Source organism: Choristoneura fumiferana, chromosome 28, assembly GCF_025370935.1.
Source record: "Choristoneura fumiferana chromosome 28, NRCan_CFum_1, whole genome shotgun sequence".
Lineage (NCBI taxonomy): Eukaryota > Metazoa > Arthropoda > Insecta > Lepidoptera > Tortricidae > Choristoneura > Choristoneura fumiferana.
This window is the reverse complement of record NC_133499.1, coordinates 305,708-317,635: the sequence shown is the minus strand read 5'-3', so window position 1 is coordinate 317,635 and position 11,928 is coordinate 305,708. Positions and strand designations below refer to the sequence as shown.

Sequence of the window (11,928 nt, the reverse complement as noted above, 5' to 3'; positions counted from 1 at the left end):
TACCTAGCTTGCTTGGACTGGGACTAATCTTGGGATTAAATTAAAATAGACACTGCACTACTGCAATAAAGTTACTACTTTTTGGATAGCTTGGGTACGGTGACACACCGATAGACAAGCAAAAACACTTGCTACGCGGGCGAAGCCGCAGGCAAAATATAAACTATCACTAATAAAATTGATTACACACCCTTAGCATATTTAATCGAGAATCGCAATAAATCGATTCGAATTAACATTGTCACAACCCATTAATAGCTTAATGACATGTGTCACCTTGCCCAAGCTATCCGAAAAGTATTATACCTACCGTGCGCGTGCGCGTCATTCATTTACTGATTGATACACTTTGCAGCAATCAATTTCAAAGTACAAAGGACTTCGTCTACAGACAAAGGATTGTAACATAAAACTTTGCTAAAACACTATAAGATTAATAAATTAAGATTACTTACCAATCAACGGGCTCTCCTCTTTCATTTCTACACTGTGGTGTAACACAAAAACAACTCGCGACAAATAAAAGAAATATAATTAAATTCACGTAACGATACATGGCGATGCGTGTTTGTTTCGCGAAAACAGAGTTCAAAGTAATCGGAGACCCGGGATGTTTGTATTGCGGTTGTCATAATATGATGTCACTAATTCCCTCATAGCTTTGGCATCCTAACGCCGAAAGTATCAAACAATTCGGCCTGTTTACACAACAACGCAACTATTGTTTCCTTTCGATTTCAAAGTTAATTTCGGTTGTCCTGTCAATTGACGTTGGTTGATGCTTGGCTTGCTTTGTGTTTCAATGTTGCTATATGATTTGATAAGGAGCCGATTGCAAGATTTGCTATTGCGAATAAAATGACACAAAATCTGGATAAATTAATGAAAAAATTAAAAAAAAATGAATTAATTAAGTTATGACTATGACACACTGAAAAATATTATAAATTAGAAAATACACGTCAAGCGACAAAGTGTGTTTTGTTATGGAACTTATGGTACACTCCACTTCTTGATACGAGTTTAGCGACGAAGATGCGAAGACTGACTGGCGAACGTAAACGCAAACCGTTGAAAAGCGGAAACGAAGTGCATTGTTCAATCACGTAAAATGAATGCTTAGAACACAGTTTTATTTGTACAAAGAACATATTTAGAATAAATTATATTCATGCATGCCAATAGGTGCACTTCGCTATTGTAATTATAAGTATGAATGTTATTGTTGGTAGGTGCTTATTTATTTTTTGTGAAGGGACTATCAATAAAATTACTCGACATTCATTTCACATTACGGACATTACGGTAGGTAGGTATCTACTATATTAACAAAAAAAAAATACAAGTACTTATTTATTTAACTACACATTTAGGCGCACCTACATTGCATTGCATTGTGGGTCTGTTTATTTAGTTCAGTACCTACATACATAACATTTTCACACAACATCCAGTGGTTGAATTTACTTAAAATTTTGCTAAGTATAGTGTATGTAGTTTAGATGATAGATGGAGATTGATTAATAGTAGATTACATATGCAACTGTGGAAGCAATGGAGGTTTTCACAGAGGCGAAATATCGCTAGATGGCGTTAGTATCGTGAGGTCCGCTTGACGTTTTTGCTCGTGATTGGTTAAATAACTAAATGAGCCAATCGCACACAAACGTCAAACGGATACTAACGCCATCTAGCGATATTTCGCCTCTGTGAAAACCCTCATTGTTCACTAACTAGGTACCTTTTATTTTTCATGCATTTCTCTATGATATAATTATATTTTTTTAGTTTTATTGATTTATTTTGATTGATTTGATTGACATTTAGTTTTACATAAAATAAAAATTATTTAAAAAAATATAAACTTTTTGGTTTGCGGCTGTTGACACCTGATTACCTTGGTCTTAGACGAAGATTTTACTTTATGCACTAGAGCATAAAGTCATTTTATATCGCCCAGATCCAGCATAGCCCTTTCGAACCCAGCCGGGTATGAAGAGTTACGGCAATGGACTAAGTAAAATCCATGTCAAGTTCAAAATTCAATTGTAAGAGTTATGACAGTGGACCTTATGTAATATCAATGTCAAATTCAAATGTAATTAACCCGCACAATCGTATCGGCTGGGTTCGAAAGGGACGAAACTTTACGAGCATGAGAAGCGAAAAATATTTTCTTGAACACTAAACATATTTCAAGCTACATATTTTAAAAGCGCCTGCAACAATGTAGGTTACCAAGACGCCAAAATTATCTGCCATATTACTAATTAATTAATATCACCTGTATGCCATTGGTTGTATAGATATTTATGTCCTTGACTGTACGTGTTCCTCCCACAGAAGACTCTGCATTTGCAATAATATTACTGAGCTTAGTAGAGTCAGTGGTACACATGAATATATATAACTAGAAACAGAACCAATTTGAGCTTGAACAATGTTTAAATATTTTTGAGTGTTTAGCTGCATTACCAGCAGCATGGAGTGGAAACTTTGTGCTACTAATGTCATGTTGATGTCCCATACATCTTCCTAAGAAATCATAACGAAATTTATTATGGAAAGGTTCCCTCCTGGTACAATCGGTGCGGTGCCCTAACATAAGTATCCACTATTCCATACAACTAGTATGAAAAAGTGGATACTAAGTTACGGAACTGACCGTACCTGATTCAGTTTCCTCGACTGTACCTACCACTTAATTTTATGGGAGATCGAATAAAGACTAAAGTACAAGACAATTATTTTTATTTTTATATAGGTACTTTTATGGATCAAATACATAAGTGCGCTTAATAACTAGTGAAAACAGTTTCATCTGATGTAAACAACAATACAAAATAAAAAAATATAAGATATTATAATGAAAAGACATTGGAAGACCGATGGAATAAATTTTCTTACATCTAACATTACAAAAATAAATAAAAACTTTTTTTACGTAGGTACGTATACTTGATTTAACTTTACTGTTGGGTAGGCATGGAGACAGCGGCTTTCGTGTGAGATACATCGCTCTGCCTCCAATAGGAGACTACCGTTTTGAGTTCGGTATAAAAGTCAAGCCCCTGTTTGCCGCAGAAGTGGTTGGTACCGAGGAAGCTGCCACGTGTACCAGTGAAAGAGAACATAGATAGTGGTACAGGAATTGGTACATTTACACCGACTTGGCCAACGTCGATTTCTGAGGAGAATTTACGCGCGGTCGCCCCGTTGGTGGTGAAGATAGCTGTGCCGTTTCCGTAAGGGTTGTTGTTGATCATTTGGATGGCTTCGTCTAGTGTGTCGACGAAGAGGCAGACGAGGACGGGGCCGAAGATTTCTTCCTTGTAGCATTCCATGTTGGGTTGAACATCGGTCAGGATGGTCGGGCCCACGAAGTTGCCCTTCTCGAAACCTTGGACTTTGACGTTGCGTCCGTCAAGAACCAACTTGGCGCCTTCCTTAACTCCTGTTAACAATAAAGTGTTATTTGAGATATGCATAATTAAAACTAATATCAGCGTCGGGCCAGTCAAAACTTGATTCACAAACATGCAACATGTTTATTTGCTTTTTATTGAATAGGTACTTGAGTTTACCCGCAGATTCGCACGCGTAAACTATTCGATCTGGTAGTTACAATTGAAATTCCCGGATTTTACAAAATTCCCCTGGGAATTCCCAAAATTATATATCTATCGTGGCCTTCATTGAGGTTGTGTTAAGAACGGGTGACATCTATTTGGCATACTTTTTAATGTCCGAAACTTATTACGCATAACAGGTTTCGAATAATTTATTTACGCCGAATCTTAAATTTGCCAAAATTTAGTTCGGCATAATTCTGTATACGCCGACTAGAGTATACGCAGCACTAGAGTTCAATGTTGCTTGGTGGTGCGCGGTGATTTTGCTAATAAAAATTACGTAGGCATATAAAATGGCGGCTTTCGTCAACATCAAAAGAGAGAACCTTCTGTACTTGTACTATTACTTATTCTGTGATTCGGCTTACATTGGTTATGCGTAAGAGAATTCTGCGTAAATTATTATGCGGTAATAGTTTCGGCATAAATACTATTATGCGTAAACAGATTATGCAAAATAGAATTATGCCATAAAAAATATGCGTAAACAAGGGGAACCATGTTTGTTACTCCTTCACGCTAAAACGGATGGACGCATTTAGATGAAATTTGGTACATAGATAGCTGGACGTCTGGAATAACATATAGGTTACTTTTTATCCCGATATTCCCACAGGATAGGGATAAAACTTGAAAATGCTACCGCTGCCTTTGCAGTCTTGAAATTTTGGTCAGTTGTTCTTAACGGTTCCCCTTGTTTACACACACACACACAAACATCCGCAACTATAATATAAGTAGGAAGTAGGACTAACATCAAAACTCTATGAATAAATAGCGAGCCTCACAGCCTTAACATCTTTAAGCCCCATATTCATGGTAAACAAACTTACTGTTTGCAATGCAGAGTTTTTGAACGGCAACATGCAGTGATCAACTCAACACGCATTGATGCCCGCGATACTGTTGCTCAACAAATGTTTACGATGAATACGGGTCTTTACTGAGAATCGGGGTGCGTTCAACGCCTTCAAGACAGGCTCCATTATATTACCGGTGCAGCTACACTAAAGGGCCGTTGACTTACCAGACTCGACAAGCCTGAGGATGCGGTCCTTGGCTCTGGGCGAGATGACGGGTCCCACGTCGGTGCCGGGCACATGACCGGCATTCACCTTAAGTGCGGATGCGCGCTGAACCAAATCAGGGATCCAATCCTTTGCCTCGCCTATGAAAAAAAGAGCAGAAGGATTAGCTAAAGTTGAGGGCTGATTTTAAAAGGTTAACATGATAGGGAAATTGTTGTGTCTGGGGAGAGGAGGTATTTGCACAGCAGTAAACACTACAATGAACATTAGGATTGGATTTGCTAACAGTTAAGTACACTCGATACCTGTTTTTAAGTTGCCAGCTGTGTAAAGGCATTTTCTGCTATAAAATATAGAAAGCTAAGTTTTGAATGTAGCTGTTTGATTTAAGCCGACTTCAATAAAGGAGTGTGCTCATAAAATTTGAGGGTTGCCCTCGATTTCCCTAGGATCTCATCATCTGACCTTTAAAACGAAAAATGAATTATGAAAATTTGTCCACAATTGACGGAGTACTCGGTGAACTTACATAAAAAAATATACATACAGTCGAAGATAGAAACTCGTCCTTTCTTGAAGTCGGTTCAAAACAAACTAGCAATATTGGACACTGGCAGTGGGTGGAGTTGGAAGCAAATCCAATCCTAATCACTGAAATCAGCCAATCCTAATCATAGATACGATACACCAGTGTGTATGTAAGGATATTGGGAGGGTGCGAAGTACTAGGTGGGGGTGATGAAATCTATCGCAGCGCTCATGGTGGCCAAAAGTAGAAATAGTTCTGGCTCTGTCACCTGTCATACTCATATGAATCTGTCATTAACAAAGCAATTTGTATAGACTTTAACTACTTAATTTTAGTAATAGATGTTTGTGTTATGATGCGAACTTGAATTATTGAACACTGTCCCTGCTTTTTTCTTAATTCCTCTACATCTCGGACATGTCCAGCAACAATTTTCCTTATGAAACGGTTTGTGGTTGAAATTTTATATTGAGTGATACTCACAAAACCGGTCTTCAAAATGATAGTAATTTTGATCTGAAAACGATATTTAATTTATTACTAGCGATATAAGAACAATTATATAATTTTACTATTATTCAAAGAAACCAATTAGATAGCTTTATTTTTTCGTTTTACAGTAAAAGTACAACTATACATGAAGTAAACAAGCCCTGACATAACGAAAATAAAACACAGTTTGAATAAATATTACTTACCTCATTTAATTTTAATTACCAAAAATGAATTCACAACCTTTTGTCCACCCAAATCATGGTATCACAGTAATTTTGTATTATAAATTAATACGATATAAGTTTGATTTTTGTCACAATGTCGCGATGAAATTTCAAAACGTCAGAGCATCAGAGAGAGCCAAAAAAGTTGCGGACGCTAGGTGGCGCTAATGTCATGCACAGAGCCAATAGGAGTTATGGAATCATCGGGCTCGTGTAATATAATGATGAGCTTGGCTTGACACGCTGCCGCGTGTCTAGATTTATTACTGAAGTCTTACGCTACACGATTATATATGAAGGTGTGGCTACACTACGCATACACGTGTCTGAAGTACGTACCGACGAAGACAGCGGTGCTGAGAGCCATGCAGCGTTGCCCCGCGGCTCCAAAAGCGGCCCCCGCGAGCTGGTTGAGTGTGTGTTCTTTGTTCGCGTCCGGCATTATCACGCCGTGGTTCTTCGCGCCCATGTTGCTTTGAACGCGCTTTCCTGTCACATAAATAAAAATACAAGTCTGTACAATACAAGCTATTGTCAATATTTCAGCAAATGGTTGGATTAGTTTGACTGAACCCCCTGGTTGGGTTCAGTAAAACATTGGGTTTTGATTTAGGTACGATTGGACCAGCCTACAACGGCTGCAACAGCTGCTTGGCTTGCAACGGCCAGACCTTCATTATATGTATGACAAAATTTAAAAGTTTTTTTTTTATATAATATGTTCCTAACACAGGTAAAAACGATCCCCAACTATAGAATTTGGCAAGTTTGTAACAGTTAGTAAAGATGTATAAAATTGCCTCAAATCCGTTATGGTATAAAACTCATTTTTCTATATTTTATTCGGAATTATATTAGAAATCACTTCCTTCGTTGCTAGACACTATATTTTATTAGACGCCTGACAAAAAATATCAGCAAGTTTCTAATATTTTAAATAATCGGTGCCTGTTGCGCAATATATTTGGGTAAATTTCATAGTTGAGGATCGTTCTTACTAAAAAAAACAGCTATTTATAAAATAACGAAGGTCTGGCCGTCGCGGGCTCTTGCTCTAGACTCTAGATGTAGTCACGCCTTTGACGTAGTGCATTTAGACTTACCAGCAGCTGAAGCGCGGGTGTAGATGTGTTGGCCGGCGGCGTCTCCGCCAACGAACGACACGGCCTTGATGTCTGGGTGGTCGCAGAAGAAGTTCACTGTGTCGTGGGTTCCGTGCACCACCTAGGAAATACACTAAGATTTAGGACCTGCTTCACGTGATAGATAAATCTGATGTGGTCTGTTTCATCGGAAAAAACTAAACAAAACCAACATGTGGTGAAATAGGGTTTTGGAGTCTGTTTTACGCTCTCTGTCAAGTTCCTGTCATTTTATGTGACAGATATCTGTGATGCTGTCTCTATTTTATCGTTTAATTTAAATATCCTATAACTAAACACACAAAAAAATTAAGAAAACAAATGCTGTAACCGAGAATTGAACCAGTCTTCATCAATCCGGGATGATTGATTGTACAACTACCGATATATTGAAATGTATTTCCATCGGCAAAATTCGTATCTCGATCTGAATAAGACGGCACCCAAAGTGTCAATCAATTATCGTATTAAATGAGCAAACATTTCATATCCATTAATATGGAACTTTATTATTTTGTGTCAAATGTCAAAACAGCTGTACAATGGGTATGGAAGCTAGATAGAGTATGATAAATACAAAGTACGATGGAAAACCATTATGCATGACATAATAGGTTGACGACCGGATAGCCCAGTGGTTAGAGTACCTGACTACAAAGCTTGAGGTCCCGGGTTCGAACCCCAGTCGGGAAGATGTCTGTATGACAAAATACGAATGTTTGCTCTCGAGTCTTGGTTGTTTAATATGTATTTAAGTATGTTTATCCGTTGCCTAGTACCCATAATAGTTAGTAGATAGTTTTTCTTACTTTGGGACTAGGTCAATTGATGTCAAATGTCCCATGATATTTATTTATTTATTATCTGTAGGTGTACTAACGTTGACGACACCGGGCGGCGCCCCGGCCTCCTGCAGCAGTTCCATCATCATGACGGTGGCGCCGGGGTCCTGTTCCGAGGGTTTGATGAGGCAAGTGTTGCCAGTCACGATCGCCGGCGGGAACATCCACAGGGGAATCATCACGGGGAAGTTGAAAGCTGCCACTCCTGGGAATAAAATCACAATTTAAGTAATTGAAGTGAAAACATTAGAAAAATCAGCTACGAGTATGTATGTGTGTATAGGTACGAGCGAACCATTTGGTTCCTGACCTGACCCATCATAGAATGTTCTCCCTCAGTAAGTTTTTCATTATTAAACTTTAAACTTGTCCTGACAATAACGAGCATAACAAAAAAAATAAGTATCCAATTTGGTGCCATGCATCGTGCGGAAGTTATGCGTGTACATATATTTCAGCGATTCATTTTTATTTATACATTTAGATATTGTCTTTACACAGGTACATTATCGACGAGATATATAACGCTTTGTTACCTTTAATGAGCTTCCGATACTTCGACATAGTGGAATGCATCATAACCACATAGACTCCAAAGATAATAAAAGTAATCGAGATCTACCTCGTCAAAGATACGTATTGACATTAGACTAAATTATTATAACTAACCATGAATCATTCCAAACTGTTGTGATATATGGACTTACCGCCAACGACGCCCAGAGGCACCTTGTAGCTATGCGTGTCCATATCCTTGGCGATGTTCTGGATACAATCACCGAGCTGAAGGCTGGTGATGCTGCAGCAGTGCTCGACCAGCTCTGTACAGAAAAACCGCAGTTCAATCAGCTAGTCTAACCCCCTGTTTCACCATCCATTGATTAAATGTATTTGACGGTCTCTGTTTGTTTTGTTCCAATAGACGGCATCACATTTATTTATCACTCAAATAAAATTAATCAATGGGTGGTGAAACAGCCCTTAAATGATATTTAGCCAAGGCCAGTGAAGTCTGCCGAAGTTACGGAATGTTCATTGATCTTCTCATTCTAGTGACAGAAAGAAGTGGTGAAAACGATTGTGATTCCAAGTACGTCAGACAATAAGGCCTATGGACTATGGACGCCAGCTGGCAGCGGCGCGGCGACTATTTCTTAGATCATTGCATGTCATCATCATCATCTCAGCCGTAGGACGTCCACTGTTGGACATAGGCCTCCTCATAGACCTCCAGATATCATAGCATAGATCATTGCGTGTGCCGGGTAATGTAATGTACGGCGAGCGTCTCAGCCACGCAATGAACAGAACACACTCGCCGCTCTTCTACTGGAGTCACACGGAACTTTAACCGGCTATATGTTTTTTACTCGACTGCCCGAAGGAGGGTTATATTTTTCGAACGTATGTATGTATGTATGTAAGTGGGTATGTATGTCCATTTCTTTGGTCCTCGCTGTAGCCTAAACGGCTAGACGAATTTTGACATATGAGGTATCATTGGAATCGTTATAACTGTCGGAGTGACATAGGCTACATAATATTTCAATATGGCGTCTGCGAAAAAAAACATGGCGGAAGAATGAAAAAAAAATGTATTGTAACAATATGGGTATCAAATGAAAGCTAATAATTAGCCCATTCTAAATATGTATGAGTTATACTTTTAATCTACCTTTTTCACATAAAATATCAAAAAAGTGTAAAATAATTTGGAGTCGGTTTTATTTTTTTGTTAAAAAAATACTTTATTGTTTAGGTAATTGACAAAAGAATAAAGACATGTCCGGTATTTTATTTTTATTTTAACTGATGGACTAATTATATATGTTTAAGAATTTAGCATAATGGCCAAGAGCCTCAAACCGGTGTATCTTTTGAGAATGAGTCCAGTAATTCGATTTGGTAGCTGTACAAAAAAACTAAACAGTTTTTTAAGTTACAGAATAACTTACGAATCCCGCGGAGCACGTCTCCTTCGGCATCGGCGATGGTCTTTCCCTGTTCTTCTGTGATCTTTGCCGCCAGTTTGCTGTGGTTTTCGCGCAATAGCCGCGCGAATCTGAAGACAATAATTTGATCGTTTTCTTAACTTAAAACATTATTTGGCTATACTATAACTTTATATGAATATGGAAGGTGAACGCAGACGCGTTCGAGAGATTTTGTTGCGCCAAAACTACTACAGGCTCTGATTTCCGACTACCACTTTTACTGATCGTCAAATAAAAGTACATACCTAGGTACAATCGTTTTCAGACAAGACAGTAAGCATATTAAAGCGAAAGGACCACTAAAATGCTTTAGAACTCGTTGCTATAGGGGCTTTCTTGCTAACTTATAACATATTATACCAAAATTTTATTCATCTGAACTGTGAACGTTCATAGAGTCCAATCTTGTAGGTACAACTAAGATATAAAGTGTTCAGATATTTTTTTGATAAAATTTTTGCTCACAAGTTTATGAACTCGACTGTACATACAGTTAAAACACATACTCTCTTTTGGCTTGTAAAAACAATATTCTTATTATGACCGTAAACCAAAAAAGACACTCTTTCGTTACCGTTAGATCAGCCGCTAAAATTCTAGGAAAGTATCAAGGCTGAATGTATGACTGGTGTTTTATTTTTTGACCATGCTCTGAAGTTTTTTAACAAAGTCAAAGTCAAAGTCAAAGTCAAAATATCTTTATTCAATTTAGGCTATAACAAGCACTTATGAATGTCAAAAAAAAAATCTACCACCGGTTCGGAAAAACCTCTGCTGAGAAGAATCCGGCAAGAAACAACATTATTATTTATTAAATATTATTAAATGATATGGATACATCACAAGTATTTAACACAACTTCATTTTTAACACAGTAGGTTCGCTATTTGAAGGGATCGCTAATGCGGATCGGAATTATTTCCAAATATCCCTGTCCATGATATAATCATTAACTTTATAATACGCCTTTGATATTAATGTCTTCTTGACAATAGATCTGAATTTTGTATCCGTTTCATTTATAATATTTTTTGGAATTTTATTATAAAAACGTATGCAATTTCCCAGAAACGACTTTTTGGTTTTAGCCAGTCTGTAAGATGGAACTTTAAGCTTCCCTGTGTTTCTAGTAGCCTTTGGCTTATCGACGTTAGTGGGAAAATCACATATGTCCTTCCTTACATACATGATTATTTCAAAAACATAAAGCGACGGCAGGGTTCGGATACCTGTTTCCAAACAACAAACACAACGAAAACATACTTGAACATCAGCTGCTGGCGAGTCATAATAGTACTTTGGCTCCATGACTTGTAAGCCTTCTTGGCTGCAGCCAAAGCAGTATCTAATTCTTCTTTTGTAGTTTCTGGTACCCTGAAATAAAGTATACCGAAGTCAGTACAATTTTAACCAATTTGATTCGATTTTCTTTTCGTCTATTCTACGAGTTTTGACAAAATACATTTTCTATTTTCTTATATTGACAGTATACATTTTAAACTATTTTGAAACTGTCAAAGCAGTATCAGGAAAGGTTTACAGTACCTACCTACCTACATAATGTAAAATAAATCTTCTATAAACATGTTGTTTATTGACCAAGTTATGAGCTTTGCAATCTCGAAATTATTATGCAAACTGAGATAAAGTTATCTACATAGTTATTAGATATGAGCAATGGAGTTGTTATCTTTCCCAGATTTGGCAAAATACTGATAATAATTTAAAATGACAAAAGGGGATTAATTTACTATGCCAAATGCCAACCCTTTTAAGAATGTTCTGTAATAAATTTATATCTCGAGTAAATATACGCCTACAGATAGCCTAGAAATAAGGTAGGTAATTACTAATTTCAGTCACATTTAAGTATTCATTTTACTTTTCACTTGCAAACATTTTAGACAGACATTAGGAGTTATAACCTCATACATAATGTTATAAATCATCATCATCATCATGATCTCATCATCTCAGCCTATGTAACGTTTGACTGCTGCTGGGACGCTGGGTACAGTCACACAGCATTAATATCTGCCACA

The 11,928-nt window shown here is 37.4% G+C and overlaps 1 protein-coding gene across 1 annotated transcript; it reads right to left on the bottom strand.

Annotated features, from left to right (window-relative positions):
* Positions 1 to 2,734: 2,734 nt before the first annotated feature.
* Positions 2,735 to 11,257, bottom strand: LOC141443999 (probable methylmalonate-semialdehyde/malonate-semialdehyde dehydrogenase [acylating], mitochondrial). Its single transcript, XM_074109451.1, has 8 exons — positions 11,150 to 11,257; positions 9,848 to 9,954; positions 8,600 to 8,713; positions 7,931 to 8,097; positions 7,012 to 7,132; positions 6,248 to 6,397; positions 4,660 to 4,800; positions 2,735 to 3,454 (listed from the first exon to the last, which is right to left on the bottom strand). Exons 1-8 carry the CDS (start codon positions 11,173 to 11,175, stop codon positions 2,970 to 2,972), a joined length of 1,311 nt encoding a protein of 436 aa, XP_073965552.1. The 5' UTR covers positions 11,176 to 11,257; the 3' UTR covers positions 2,735 to 2,969.
* Between the last annotated feature and the right edge of the window lie 671 nt (positions 11,258 to 11,928).

Bases quoted from the DNA above. Each gene is read 5' to 3' on its own strand.
- LOC141443999 (XM_074109451.1), bottom strand. From the start codon at position 11,175: ATGACTCGCCAGCAGCTGATGTTCAA. The intron at 8,098-8,599 runs GTAAGTCCATAT...TTTTATTCCCAG, and splicing joins GCCTCTGGGCGTCGTTGGCG to GAGTGGCAGCTTTCAACTTC. The intron at 4,801-6,247 runs GTACGTACTTCA...TTTTTTTCATAG, and splicing joins CAGCACCGCTGTCTTCGTCG to GCGAGGCAAAGGATTGGATC.